The 15,341-nt window shown below is 34.2% G+C and overlaps 2 protein-coding genes and 1 long non-coding RNA gene across 4 annotated transcripts in view; 1 reads left to right on the top strand and 2 right to left on the bottom strand.

Annotated features, from left to right (window-relative positions):
• LOC105532768 (transmembrane emp24 domain-containing protein 7) overlaps positions 1-15,341 on the bottom strand; it is a 43,561-nt gene that overhangs the window by 23,761 nt on the left and 4,459 nt on the right. The window contains exon 3 of one of the 2 annotated variants that reach the window (XM_011971044.1): positions 11,606-11,733. In XM_011971044.1, the coding sequence (XP_011826434.1) occupies positions 11,606-11,733 (128 nt within the window). Of the gene's footprint in view, positions 1-8,750; positions 11,734-15,341 lie in introns of those variants that run through there. The other variant, XM_011971043.1, reaches the window with a different exon arrangement.
• The window catches only part of LOC105532767 (TIR domain-containing adapter molecule 2), a 39,207-nt gene that overhangs the window by 23,752 nt on the left and 114 nt on the right, over positions 1-15,341 (bottom strand). Inside the window, exon 2 of the mRNA XM_011971042.1 lies at positions 11,606-11,733. The gene's annotated coding sequence lies outside the window, so the exon portion shown is untranslated. The remainder of the gene's footprint in view (positions 1-11,605; positions 11,734-15,341) is intronic.
• LOC105532765 lies at positions 178-15,328 on the top strand. Its single transcript, XR_001005042.1, has 3 exons — positions 178-290; positions 14,055-14,115; positions 14,978-15,328. It is a non-coding gene; the product is annotated as an uncharacterized LOC105532765 (long non-coding RNA).

Here is a 15,341-nt window from a genome sequence, read left to right as displayed (position 1 = left end):
TTCTCCACAACGGAACAGATTGGAACTCCACTGAATATCAGGAGAGAAAAAAAAAAGCAATTAGGTAAATGAAGCATAAGAAGCCTTATAAAGCTCTCCATTGCTTCCTCAGGCACCCAATCCTAGTCATAACCTAAGAGCTCCAGTTCAGAAATCTCCCCTCCCCTTTTAATTCTCAGGCAATACCTACTCCCTGCCAAAGGAGAACCCAGTTACTGAACATCGGATGAGAACATGGATAGCAAATTGGGAGTGAAGGTTCATACCTGGGTCTCAGAAGCACAGTACAGGTAAAGCTAAGAGTTATTTCCTCCTCCTCTTTCCCCATCCAACAACCAGATGGCTTACTGAAGGTAGGCACTTCAGGTAGTAATTACTTGGTGAAATGCCACAATGTAGTCAGAAATACCGTATTATGTACCGTGTCAACACAATTCATTATTCATGCAGTTGATTCTCCAACCACTGCACCTCCCAACAATTCTACCTAAACTCTTTGGGTAAGCAGTGGCCTCCTAAATCCATTGATACTTTTGTTGCCCTCATTTTTCCTGGGAGTCTCTCTTTGGCGATTGACAGAATTGACCATTGTCTCCCAATACTGTTTCCTTGATGTTGACAACCCCACTTTGCCTTTATGCTCATCCTGCTTGTTAAAATTCTTCTTTCAGTTTCCTCTGCCTGTTCCTCTTTCTCTGACAACCCTTCAAAATCAGAGCTTTTCAAATCTTTCCACTGAAATACCACCAATGAGATTCCATAAACGCATACTTACCTATTCATCACTTAGGTTGCATACATAAAAGAGCCTGAAGTCACTAGTATCATGGGCAAATTTACTTGAACTGTTTCATCTTTTTAAATTGCTCCAAATTTTGCATTGTTCTTCATAATACAGTCACATGTACTAAAAAAAATCTTCAACTGGTTACAAGTTTAATTGCTTAACATTTTCTCTCCAAATGTTCAAGAAAATGCATCAATCACTCATGCCACATATGATTAGAGTACATTCTATGTGCTAGGCATTAGGGATATTGTGTGAACAGGAGACACAGTCCTAGTTCTCATGGAGATTTTATAGTCTAATCTGGGAGACGGACAGGTATGTAAAGAAGTGAGACAATTTCAGATCTATGGTAATGGGGACAGGGAATCTTCCTAGTGGGCAAATGCTAGCTACATACCTGGTTATTCACATTCAAAAAAGGCGAGGACGACATGACAAACTGATAAATATACTGACTTATAGGCAGTGTCTAATGGATCATCCAGCTTTTAGGTTATTGGAAAGAACAAAATGGAAAATTTGTAAAAGATCTGTCAGTGAGGCTTACAGATAACCCTCTTGGAGTGGTGAGGGCATGTGAAGATATTCATGTCCCACATAAGTGCCTAATAGGATACATCAGGTGGAGAAGATTTTCAGTAATAAGGGGAACAAGATGAATTGTCTGGTAGATGTCAGTCTTTCTCCAGCCAATCCAGGGCTTGGTTAATGGGCCCACGTACCAAGCGGCCATCAAAGCAATGATGGAGGTTCAATAGTATGGTCTTCTCCTCACCTACACTATTTGGCTACTATCATTGCTGAGTGTCCAACCTGGCAACAATGTGGAGTGTGACTATATTTCCAAGGCTGCGTTCCTAATATGGCATTATTCTCAATGAGACTTGCTGGCAACCCGGTAACATGATGGTTACACTGGGCAATTTCCATAAGAAATAGGTAGCACTTTGTCTTCACAAAAATAATTCACATTCAAGGTATGAATTTGCATTCTCTGCCTGCAGTGTTTCCACTGGCACTAATATTCTTCACATTTCTGAGGGTTTTATCCATTGCATAGGAATCCCAAAAACATTTCTTCCAACCAGGTACACAGTTTATGGCAATGGAAGTGAATTCAATGGTTTTAACACATGATTTATCTCCTAGAAGTAGCTAGCTTGATAGAATGGTTGAGTGGCAAAATGAGAGCTCAGTTACAGAGGTATCAGGGAGGCAACATCATGAAAAGGTAGGGTGCTATCCCATAGAATGTGGTATATTAATTTAATATGCAGTCAGTATATGGAGTTGTCTCCCCACTACCAGGATGCACAGGTCTCAGAGCCAAAGGGTAGAAGGAGTGTTTCTGTTCAATAGCATACCTAAGAATCTACATGAATAATTTTTGCTTCCCATTCCCAAAATGTTGGGCTTGGTGGGTTTAGAAATTCTAGAGTCTAAGAGTAGAACACTTCCTTCAGGAAAAAGAATCACGTTTTGATGATTTAGGAGCTGAGACTGGCCCTGGTCTTTTGAGGTTCCTCATGCCATTAAACTAACAGAAAAGCAGCTCAATGGACTGGCCAGCATAGCTAATTCCAGTTATCAGAGGAAAACTGTGTTTCTGTTATACAATGGAAACAGGAAGGCTATATCTGGAAACTAGGAAATTCACCGGAATGCCCCTTAGTGCTAACAGTCCTAGTCAGTGGAAAACTGCAACAAGACAGGCCTATCAACGGCTCCATTCTGTAGAAATGAAGGTTTAGGTCACTTCATTAGACAAAGAATCCCATCTAGTCAAAATCCTGGAGGAAGGTAAGAAAAAGGATTACTAAGCTTGATTATGGTACTTTATTCCCCCAGAAATAAAACCAAAAGATGGTTTACTAAGATTTCAAAATCAATAAACTTCTAGCCAGGTAAGTCAAGAAAAAAGAGACCAGATGCAAATTACCAATATTAGAAATGAGAGAGGTAACACGACATACCAGTTATTAAAAGGTTACTAAGGAAAGATTATGAACAACTTTATGCCAGCAACTTCAACAATTTAGATGAAATGGAAAAAATCCTTAAAAGACAAACTCAGTCAAGATAAAACATTTTATTTTATTTTAAAAGCCCTACATCTATCAAAGAAATTAAAGGTATAGTGAAAAATGTTCCCACAAAGAAAACTTCATGTCCAGGTGATTTCAATGGTAAAGTGAGCTCTACCAAAACTTTTAAGGAAGAAATAATACCAATCCTACACATACTCTTCAAAAAAATTCAAGAGGAGGGAATACTTGTGAAATCATTCTATTAAGCCAGCATTAGTGTCATACTAATCAGACAAAAGACATTACAAAAACAGAAAACCACAGACCAACATCTCTCATGAATACAGATGTAAGATTCTAAACAAAATTTGAACAAATCAATGGTTGAGAATTTTCCAGAACTGACGTTATCAACCCACAGATCCAAGATGCCAAACAAAGCCCAAGTGGGAAAATACAATAAAATCCCCTTATATACAACATAATGAAACTCCAAAAAAAATAAATATAATAATAATAATAATAATAATAATGATTACAAAGAGAAAATCCTGAAAGCAACCAGAGGAAAAAAAATGGATTAGTCTCAATGGAGCAATAGACTGACAGGTGACTTCTTCCCAGTAACAATGGAAGTCAGAATACAACAGAAAGTTATCTTTACCTTTCCAGATAACCATCCATTTAGAATTCTGTCAAGTGGGGGGCAGGGGGAAGTCCTTCAAAAAGAAGGCAAAATAACGACATTTCAAAAAACAAGAACAAAGTAAATGTGCCACCAGGTGAACTGCACTAAAGTAAATTCTAAACGTATATTCAGGCAAAAGAAAAATTACTCCAGATGAAAGCTCAAAGACACAGCAAGGAAGGGAGAGTAAGAAAGGTGGTAAATTTGTGGGTAAATCTAAGTCAATATTAGCTATATAAAACAATAGTAATGACTTACATTTAAAGAGATACAACATATGTGACAACCACAGTATATAAGCTGGGAGGACAGTAAATGGAGTTAACGTGTTCTAAGGCTACTGTACTGCCCAGAAGTCTGGGCAAGTTTAGGCTTTGGTAAGTCAGAGATGCATAATGAAATTTCTAGAATAACCATGAACAGAAATATACCCAACTTCCGATCTAATAGCTAGAGGAAAAAAAGGAGTAACAACAACAACAACAACAATCAAAAAAAAAAGTAGAGAAAAAGAAACACAGAACAGATAGGACACATAGTAATAGTAACAGCAATATGATATAAATAAGAGGCACCTCTAAAAAATAAATATATATAAAGGCTGAAAGTAAAACTGTGGAAAATGATATACTACACAAGTGATAGTCAAACGAAAGCTCGTATAGCTACATTAATATCAAATAAAATTAATTTTAAGGCAAAATTTATTAGTGGAAATAAAGATAATTTTGTAATGATAAAGCTTCTTTCAATTAACCTGGAAAATACAACTGTACATTTGTATCCCAGTATGTCCCCAAAATTGAAAAAGAGAGAAACTGAAAGAATCACACGGACACATCTAAAATCATGCTAGCTAGATTTTAACACAATTATCTTAGTAATCGAGAGACATATATAAAAAACAAAAAAATCACCACTAAGGATACTGAAGACTTGAAAAATGATTAATGAACACGACTAAAATGATTAATGAACATAAATAACTGCAGAACTTTCTTTTCAAGCACCCTAAAATTTATAAAAACCAGCCACTTATGCCATAAAGCAACCATTAACACATTTCAAAGAATTTAAATCATATAGAGAATATATCCTCTGATCACAATTCAATTATGTTAAAAAATCAACAATAAAGGAAAACTTAAATATTCATGTTTGGAAATTATAGTTCCAAATAATATCTATGGATCAAAGAGTAGTAGTGATAATGAAAAAAAAAACTTTGCAGTTAATGAATAACTAAAATGCTAGATATTGAGACTTGTAGAATGGAGTTAGTAGTAGGCAAGGTTGCTGAATAGAAAAATCAATTTAAAAAGTATTCCCACAAACCAACAAAAAATTAAAAACTTAAAAGATATCATTTATGATGACAGCATCAAAAACATAAAGATACAAGAAAGTAAGATTAACAAAATATATGTATACAGTATTTCTATGAAGAAAATTATAAGACTTTATTCAAAGATACAATGGAAAGACAACATTAACTCACCAAAAAATGTACTATTGTAAAGAATTTGTTCACAGATAAAATACAATCCCAATCAAAATCCTAACCCTTTTGTTTTGTTGAAATTCTAAAATTTGTATAAAAGTGCAAAGAAATGATCACAACCAAAATCTTGAAGAACAAGGTATAAAAAGACTTATTTTACCAAATATCAAGACTTTTAAAAGCTTTAGTAATTAAGACAGTGTGTTACTGATATATGTGCAAATTGATCAATGGAATAAAAGAGAGCCCAGAAATAGATTCATGTAAATATGAACATTTCATAGATGACAGAAATGGCATGTTCAACCAATTGAGAAAGATGACTTTTCAAGAAGCAAGGGGAAAAAAAGAACCTGGATACCTACCCTCACCCACAAAACAAAATTCAGTTTGAGTGGAAGACAAAACTACACATATTTTAGAACACAGTACAGAAGATATTCATGACCTAAGGAGAGGGAAGTATTTTTTAAATAAGACACAAAAACACCAAAAATAGAGAAGAAGATGGATACATTTCACTAGGAGCAGAAAGTAAATAACTGTGAGAAGATATTGGAAATAGTTAAAACCAAATGATTAAGTAGTCTCAGTATATGAAGGAATTTTATTAACCAAAAAAAGTCAATAAAACTGTTAAAAATGGGCAAATGATTTAAACAGCAATTTTGCAAAAAGGGGAAATCCAAATGTTAGATAAATTTGTAGAAAAAAATAACCTCATGGAAATGCAAATTAAGCAACAATGAGGTACCATTACAAGCCTAGATTTTCCAAAGTTTTAAAGTCTAACAATACCAAATGCGGAACCTTTTAATACTGCTGGTGAAAGCACTGATGGACATAATTACTTTGGAAAAGTTAGGTATTACCTAGTAAATTTGAAGATACACATATCCTATGACCCACCAATTCCACTGCTGGATGTATTCTCAAGAGATCATACACATGTACAACCTGACATATATACAAGGATGTTCATAGTGGCTTTGTTCAAAATAGCAAAAAAGGTGGAATGCTCCAAATGCCTTCACGGAAGAAATACATAACAGTAGTAATATTAATAATAAACACAGTAACAAAAACTATAGTCATATGCATCATCATGGATGGTACTAAATGTTCAGCAAGTCACAAAAAAGTGACATTTCTATTTATTAAATAGAATTTAATACTTTATTAAATTTTATTAATGTTTACTTCTACCTGTTTCGACTATTTTTAAGGAATGCAGACATCAGTACTACTCAAAGTGTGGTCCCATATTGATCCCATATTGATCAACTGTCATTGGCTGATGGAGAGGTAAGCATATAAAGTGAGTAAACATTCATAAACATTTAGAAATGCTGATAGTAATCTGATAGTGCCAATACATTCAAGTACATGATTTTGTATTTATGAAAGTATCAGTTTATGATGGCTTAGAAATTATGTTTTAAAAAGCGTGAGAACTAGTATACTTAACTGGTAAAAATACAAAGAAAAGATTATTTGCATTACAAGCAGAATATTGGTTCTCTCTCTTGGGGTGATTCAGGAAACTGACCAGGAAAGGATACATAGGAGCTTTTCTAAGGTATTGGCAATGTTACATTTCTTAACCTGAGCATTGGATATATGAGTATCTGTTTTATAACTTTATTTCTCATTAGATTGTACACGCTAAATGCTCTCTTCTATATGATAGATTTCACAAATGTAAAAGTGTAAAAATTTGTTATAGAAAGTACAATACCAATTTCTTTAAACAATAAATTTTTTTTTGTATCTATAAAAATAACTGAAATACACCAAAAAGAATGATGAAATTCTGGGTAGACTTTGTTCTTTGAACAATTATTAATCAAATTCTTATGCTGTTGCCTTTTCAAGATAGTAGTGATCATTAGGAATCATCCAGCACTAAAAAGCGTATGCCAGACCAGTGTCACTTTAGTACCTACATTTCAGGAAGGAAGCTGATTCTTAATGATAAAAATAGGATAACATCCTTGTATTTTCCTCCAGAATTTGGAAACTCCCGAGATGGAGAAGTTACTCAGGAGATCAAACATCACCTTTATTGTTAACAAAATTAAAGAATATGTCTTTTAATCTGTAGCAAGAGGGACTGGTTAATACCCATATCCCTAAACTGGAGATTAAACCACTCAATTACTGGCATAGTCACATAACCAGGGCTTCCACTGTGGGGAGATGACGTAAAACTCCCTAAGAAATAAGTCTTTTGACCTATATATTCTCTTCTTCCTCTAGCACCCTGTAAATACCTTAGACCCTTAGAGTCCACTCTGCTTCACTACCTGTGTAACATTAGTTGCTCATACAGTTATCCTATCTACACCATCTAGGTTATGTTCCTGGAGGTCAGACTATCTTATTCATTTTTTTTTTTTTTTTGAGACCAAGTCCCGCTCTGTTGCCCAGGCTGGACTGCAGTGGTGCAGTCTTGGCTCACTGCAACTTCTGCCTCCCAGGTTCAAATGATTCTCCTGCCTCAGCCTCCCGAGTAGCTGGAATTACAGGCATGCACCACCATGCCCCACTACTTTTTGTATTTTTAGTAGACAGGGTTTCACCATGTTGGCCAGGCTGGTCTTGAACGCCTGACCTCAGGTGATCCGCCCACCTGGACCTCCAACAGTGCTGGGATTACAGGCATGAGCCACTGCGCCCAGTTAGTCTTATTCATTTTTGAAACTTCTAGCAGACCATCATGTGCATGACAGACATTCAAACACTGTATTTCTGTCATGTATTGTTCATGTAAGAGTCACATGAATAGAAGCCATAGTAAGGACTTTAGGAACTAAAGAAAGATCAAGAGACCAGAATTAGACTAATGATAAAAAATATAATTACTAAATGCTTGTGTATGCTAGGCACTGATCCTCAGTGTTTAATAAACATCTCATTTCATTCTTATAATACCAGATGGCATCACCTTAGCAGCAGATGGAAAACAGAAATATATAGTTAATAAAATCCAAAGTCACACAACCATGACTTGAACTTGGCTGTGACTTCAAAGCCAAAGCACTGAACCGCTACTGAGCTGTAGTGAATTCAAGATAGCTAAGCCTTCAGAGAACTATCCTTAATTGGTTTTTTGTAAGGCAATATTGCATAGTGCTTGAGAAAGAGGGCTCTGGGGCCAGACTGCTATGGTTCATATTCAAACTGTGCCAATTACTGTGTGATATGAGATTTCTTAACCCCTCTATGCCTCAGTTTCCTCATCTGTAAAATGGAAATAATACATTTCATGGAAACATTGCAAAGATTAAATGTGTCAATACAAATACTCAACACAGCACCTAGCACAAGGTAGGCATTCAATAAATGTTAACCTATATTTACAGTTATTTCCCTGTTGTTTTTGGAGAATTGTGCCCAGGAACCAGACTGTCCCCTCTGACTACATTATTAAGAAAAACGTTGATACAACTGGGTATTATACAACCTAAAGTTAATTTACTTAAAAGTTAAGACCTCTTTAGAGCAATTGATGATTTAACTGCTTTTCACCTACATAAACTTTCAGTAAGGAATGCAAAGAGAAGGTTACCAATTAGGCAGTACAGATGTGGTATTTCTCTTTCACCTTCTTTCTTGCACAGTCCCTCAGATATTTTAATAAAATACCAAATAAATAATCACTCTCATTACAGAACTGTACTCCAGGCTTTAAGTTTATAAGGAGCTATAGAAAGATTTAAATCCTGACAGAAACAAGTGAAGTCAGTTTGTTGAAAGATTTTTTTTTTTATTCTACAAGAAACTGATAGGTGCAATCCTGTTAAAGAAGTTTCTTTTCAAAAGTAAATGAAAAACCCCTCTGAATTATTTATATATTAATTTAATTTTTTGAAAACAATAGTCATAGGGCCTGCTTTGTCCTATTTAACTACAAATGTTACACATTTACAAACTGAAACAAAAATGCATAGTACAGAGATTTAAATGAAATTTTTGAAAGAATAAATTTGCTTTTCAGTCCACTGTATTTTCAAAGTTGATTATCACCAAGCTTGGATGAAAGCTGTGAACCACAAACCGTTTCTTTAATAGAAAAAAGAATGTGTAGATTATTAGCAAAGTAATACCTTAAAATGTATCTTCACACAGTTGAAATTTTAGTATAAACTTGTATATCAAGTTGCTTTCCATTATTTATTCTACTTTAAAAATATATACAACTATGATGTTCAAATATGTATTCTGAGCCATTATGTCCAAACATAAATATTTGGGAAATTCAAACTGCTGCAACAAGTTAGGAAAGGATTAAGGAAAGATGATGAGCTACAAATTATGTAGTTGGAGGAAGAAAAAAAGGTTACTTAACATTTATGTCTGGATAGGTATGTATTTTCTAATTTACATATACATATCCAGTTGAGTATAGACAACCATCAAAATGTAACCAGTTACACAGAGACTAGACTAAGCCCACACTATTTTCTATAACAGGTAACAGCAGTGATTTCAAAAATTTTAATATCTCAATAGTTTCACCAAAAATTATTTGTGGTAATATTCTAATATTCTGAAGTTTTGAGAGGCACAGATTAAATAAGTGCACTATCTATGCCGAACTCAGCAAGATCTATACCTTACTGTTTAATTATGGTATAAGTATCTGAACACAATAGCACAGAGAGGCAACCAGAAAAGGACATTTTACATATGCCCATGCTGATCAATCACATTAACATCAGTGCTTAAAACTTTCAAATTTAAATATAAAGGGACACTTATAAAGCCGCAAGACAACCTCAATACAACCTCAATACAAAAACCCAAATTGATAAATCTGCAAAATCTTAAACTTCTTAATCCATTGATAAATATTAAGGAGTAGTTAGTTGGTCTTCAAATATCTTAAAAAATTAAAGGGTTGAAAACATGTTCACCCTTTGCTATACTGCGGCATCTGAAATTACCAAGTATGACAACTTGAATTTGTTTTGCTCTTCCATGCAAGAAGTATATATATGCATTTTGAGATAGCTTAGAATTAAGAGTTAACTTCTAGTCAGTATTGGTAAGTGACTAGGATGGCTATCCAATCAGTATTCCATGGTATCACATATCAAAGTCTCTGCAATATGACAGTCTTGTCTTGTTCAGAACTCATCACTTTTGGGTAGGGAAGAGAGGCATGGCAGAAAAGCAGTTGCAATTAAAAAAAAAAAACAGCAGAAAAGCTTTAAATATCTATATAATTTTGAATCATCTTGTATTCTATCAGATAATACTTGGAACAAAATCTTATTTCAATCAGCTCAATCTATACAAGTTATGAGGTGCAAACACAATGTAAACCCTATAGTCTATAGAATATGCAGTATTTAATACTCATTAAATAAAGAACAGTCAATGAAGATTACCAAATAGGAAACACATAGCATTCTAAATTTTTTAATCACTTTAGGGTAGCTAACCAGAAACTACAGAAATAAAATATGCAAGACAAAAAAAAAAAAAGAAAAAAAGAAAAAAGAGAAAAGGAAAGCAACTAACTTTTCAGTGCATCACACCCATGAGGATAAAATGTACGGCACTTATGTGATACTAATACTAACAATTGTTAATTTAAGCTGGGAATGACTCACAAAGACATTAAAGTCATGTAAGGGCAAGAGTCAATTAAAATGTTAAAATTAAACATATCACCTTTTTTCTTTGTAAAAGCACTGAAAATGTAATGAGTACAGGTAACTCACTAAAAATTTTCCTATTTCATTTGCCCCCATTGTAGTGTCTTAAATTATTCTGTAATATTTCTACCTGTTACAAACAGTCTGATATTTAAGGCCTGTATAAACTCTTTTATGCTACTGAAGCATATGTTTTGTGTGTGCTACAAATGCCTTTATGAAAAAATAGCATAGCTGGTTATAAATCATAAACCCCAAAAACAAAAGTCTGACATTTTCTAACCTAGTGAGAAATAAATTTTACCATGATGTATCAATAGTAACTAACATTCCTATGGTAGACTTTTTTTTCCTCCATAAAATTGAACAGTGCAGAATAGGGCTTGGGCTACAGTTCATCACATTTGGTTTTCTTATTAACAATTAAAAGGCAATTTTCTTCCTCTTTAACATATGTAGACATTAAATCTAAGGTTTTTAAAATATCAACTACCTATAAGAAAGTAGTTTTAAATGGTTAAAAGGAATCAAAATACCAAGGTTTAGTGTGCGAAGAGTAGATAGAAACAACCCAGAACAGAGTAGATCATTGGTGTTGAATATTTAACATGAATAGCCCAAAATGAGTTCCAAAGTTTTTCCACCTTTACAAATAAAAAAAGGTGTCCTTTCCACAGTTTGGGGATATGCATTGTACATCCCTCCCAACAAGTGTATGAGTAAGGTTTTAAAAATGTTGCCAATATTAAGTTCTTCAGTACCTAAAATTAATTAGAGGACAGCAATATTACAGTGGCAATGGTGCATCAATTCTCAAAACGTAGTTATGATCCAACACGAGTTGTGGTGGTTCTTTTATCTGAGAAAAAACTTTTCAAAAGAAATACCTGCCCTATGCTAACCACCAGAAGAATGAGGGCTTCTCCTACTGACCAATAGGCCACTCTTGTATTTAGATCCTCTGCTCGGCTTCGGCCTTGAGCTTCTCTTAATCGGAAATGAGTTTGATAATCGATGACAGACTTCAGAGCTTCGTGAATTGAAACACAGGCAGATTCCATCTGCAGAGAAATATTTTCAGTCAGTATGTGTGATACTTTCTGTAGACTTCATCTATCATATTCAGCTTTTCTTTCAATTTGATCTCAATTCCTCTTTTGACTAACGTGCTACTAACCTGGCATTGATTCATACATTTATGCCAGTTATCCTTGCAATGAAACCCCCCTGCTCATTTTCACTAGGACAACTGTTAAGGCCAGAGATCTCATGAAGCAGCTGTTTTCCCGAACTGAGATATCACAGCCATGGCATCAGTAAGGGGGCAGATGGAACACTAAGCTAACAACAGCAGAAATACTTATCAGCTAAGGTTGGTGACTACAGAATTTCTAGCCCAAGTTCTTTAAACAAGAATTAGGAGGAAGACAATGGCAGTGAGCTCATCAATAATGAGAATATAAATCAAAGCCCAAATATCTATAAAAATAAAGCACAGTACAAAAAAAAAAAGGCCGAATTAGTCAGTTACTTCAACTATATTTAAAACAGCTACATCAAAATCGTTAGGTAACTTTTAAATCTGAAAGGGATATGTAAGAATAGGAATGACTTTTTTTTTTTTTTTTTAACATTTATCTATTTGTTAAATCAGCCTTTTCCTTCATGCCAGTCAACTAAACCAATGTATGTTCCCAACAGGATGCAAGTTTCAGTTTCACTGTGTAATCACTTTGTGAGCCTTTAGCTGATAACAGCTTGCCTTTTTATACATTTATTATACCGTCTGTTTTGAGAAAGGTTAAGTGACTAGTTTTTTTGTATACCAGGGTTTAATATTTTTCTACTGCTGCAAACTTAATCCTAGTGGTAAAATATATGTTTTATTATTATTTTATGCAACAAACCTGTATTTAAAAACAAATCTAAGTTTAATTTTAGTTAAGGAATATAGACATTAGAAAATAACGTTTAATAAAGTTCTGCCAAAGTAAGTATGAAAGGAATAATTATTAAAATATTCTATTAAAAGTGCTTTTAAAAAAATGTAAGAAATTATGAGGCCAACAAACTGCATTCGCCTATTAGAAGAGTCAAATGTTTTGTTGTCCTTGCTTTGGGCCCCTAGGAATGAAAAATTTGCTTGGCTCACTGCAACTTCCACCTCCCAGGTTCAAGCAATTCTCCTGCCTCAGCCTCCTGAGTAGCTGGGATTAGAGGCACACTCCACCACACCCAACTAATTTTTGTATTTTTATTACAAACAGGGTTTCACCATGTTGGTCAGGCTGGTCTGGAACTACTGACTTCATGATCCGCCCGCCTCGGCCTCCCAAAGTGCTGGGATTACAGGCGTGAGCCACCGCGCCTGGCCTGAGATGTGATTTTTAAAAAACTTTTACAGTGAAAACTTCCATACATATTCAAAAGTATTGAGAAAAGTATAATGAACCTCCATGATGTCAATAAAGATTAACATATGGCTAATCTTGCTTCATCTACATTCCCCATGTATTTTCCCCGATTATTTTTAAAGCAAATCTCAGATATTTTATCACTTCAGCTACAAATACTTTTATACTTTATTTCTAAAAGGTAACACTTTTTAAAAACGTAACCCCAATAGTATTGTAACACATGAAATAATTTAAAACAGTTCCTTAAAGTCAGGAAATAGTGTTCAAATTTCCCCTACTGTTTCAAAACTGGTTTTCAAATGAGAATCCAAGTAAGGTTAACATAATCATTTGGCTGATACAAGTCTTCGTTAATCTTTAGGCTTTTGTCCTTGTTTTTTTCTTTTTTCCTTGCCATCTACCCCTATCCTGTGGCATTTCTCACTTACTGGATTTTGCTGATTGCATTCCCATGCTATTCCTTTATCCTCTGTATTTCTTGTAAACTGGCATTTAGAGCTAGAGACTTGATGGGATTCAGGTGCAATGTTCTGGGTGGGAACGCCTAGTAGTCAGTGTTGTGTACTTCTTACTGCAAATTATTCATAAGGCACATAATGTCTAGTTGTCTCTCCATTTGTGAAAGATCATTCACTCTGATCCACTCAGTATTAAGTTCCCCACCAGCCTTTTACTTAATGGTTTTGGTAGAGACTGGTGATCATTGCCTACTCTAAATCCATCATTTTATCAGTGGGCAAAAAATGGTGAGAGTAAAACTCTTATCATTTATTCTGCATTACTAGCTGGTAATTTTCCATTTTAAAGTATGAAAAGTTGCTTTATAACTATCCCTATTATATGAGACATTATCTTTTTGAAAGTAGAAAAATAAGACTAAGAAAAATAAAAAATGTAGCATGGATAAAGAAGGGTATGATACTAACTGCTTTATTACCATTCATTTCTTGTATTTACCCACTTAGGTTTTTAGAACAAGCCACCTTATACAAGTTAAAATTCATGAAGCAATGGACACAGGTTAAGGTAATGGCCCCAAAGAAATATCATTTTACAAAGCAAAGTGTCTTTCACACAGGACCTTAAAATAAAGAGAACATTTCTAAAATTAAGAGTATTTGAATTTATCTTGCTAATTCTTACAACAGGTTTATGAATTAAGACTTTTACACATTCTTAAAGCTGTCTCTTTCACCATGACTTTGGCCAAGAGACTAAATAGAAATTGGGAACGCTAAAATATCGGTTTAAGATTTTTAACAAATAAGTGGTAAATAATTCTTTTTCATGCCTAATTGAGTAACTTTTAGATATGATCTAAGCCCATACAGGTTGAGTATCCCTTATCCAAAATGTTTGGGACCAGAATTGTTTGGAATTTCAGATTTTGGAATATCTACGTACACATAATGAGATATCTTTGTGATGGAACCCAGGTCTAGACATGAAATTCATTTATGTTTCATATATGCCTTATACATGTAGCCTTAAGGCAACTGTATATGATATGTTCAATGATGTGTCATGAAATCAGATGTACAATATTCCACTTGTGGCATCAGGTTGGAGCTAAAAAAAAAAGCTTTGGATTTTGAAGCATTTTGGATTTTGCTGTATTTGAACTAGAAATAGAGAGCAGTCCTCATCACCTGAGCAATAGCTGTTCACTGGGTTTGAATTTTTTACGCTTTCTCTATTTCTCCAAAATAAATCCGAATTTAGCTTTTGTAACTATTTTGGTGAGATGACTTACCATTAATCTTCAATATTTCACCTAAAGTTACAGCACAAGTTACTGTTACAGCAGCTTGAGTAACACTAAGTAATGGTATAAAGGCTATCATGTGGTATTATTTCTCTACTAATGTAGGCATCATTTTGCTTCCAGTTATACCAGCCTGAGTATGACAGCAACATTCCTTTAGGGATTAAAGAAAATGCTTCAGAAGATTGGAACACTGCTCAGCCTTCCCAAACTTCTTTTACCACTGATGTTTCTACCTTAGTGATCTTCCTCCCATTTTGATGCTTCTTTCTCTTTACACTTAAAAGTTCATAAAATCTTTCAACATTATTTTTCACTATAAAAGTTTGAAGTTCTCTGTGAAATGCCTACTATGTAAGAATTAAGATAGATTTTAAAGATTGTTAGTCTCGAAACTCCATGCTCATCAGTTAGTGCATGATATTAAATTATGCTTTTTTCCTCCTTTTAAATATACCAACATTATATTGCTGATTTTTTTTATTTA

This window comes from Mandrillus leucophaeus, unplaced genomic scaffold (genome assembly GCF_000951045.1).
Source record: "Mandrillus leucophaeus isolate KB7577 unplaced genomic scaffold, Mleu.le_1.0 Scaffold983, whole genome shotgun sequence".
NCBI lineage: Eukaryota > Metazoa > Chordata > Mammalia > Primates > Cercopithecidae > Mandrillus > Mandrillus leucophaeus.
Note: the sequence above shows the minus strand (reverse complement) of the source record. Positions and strands in the feature narration are given on the sequence as shown.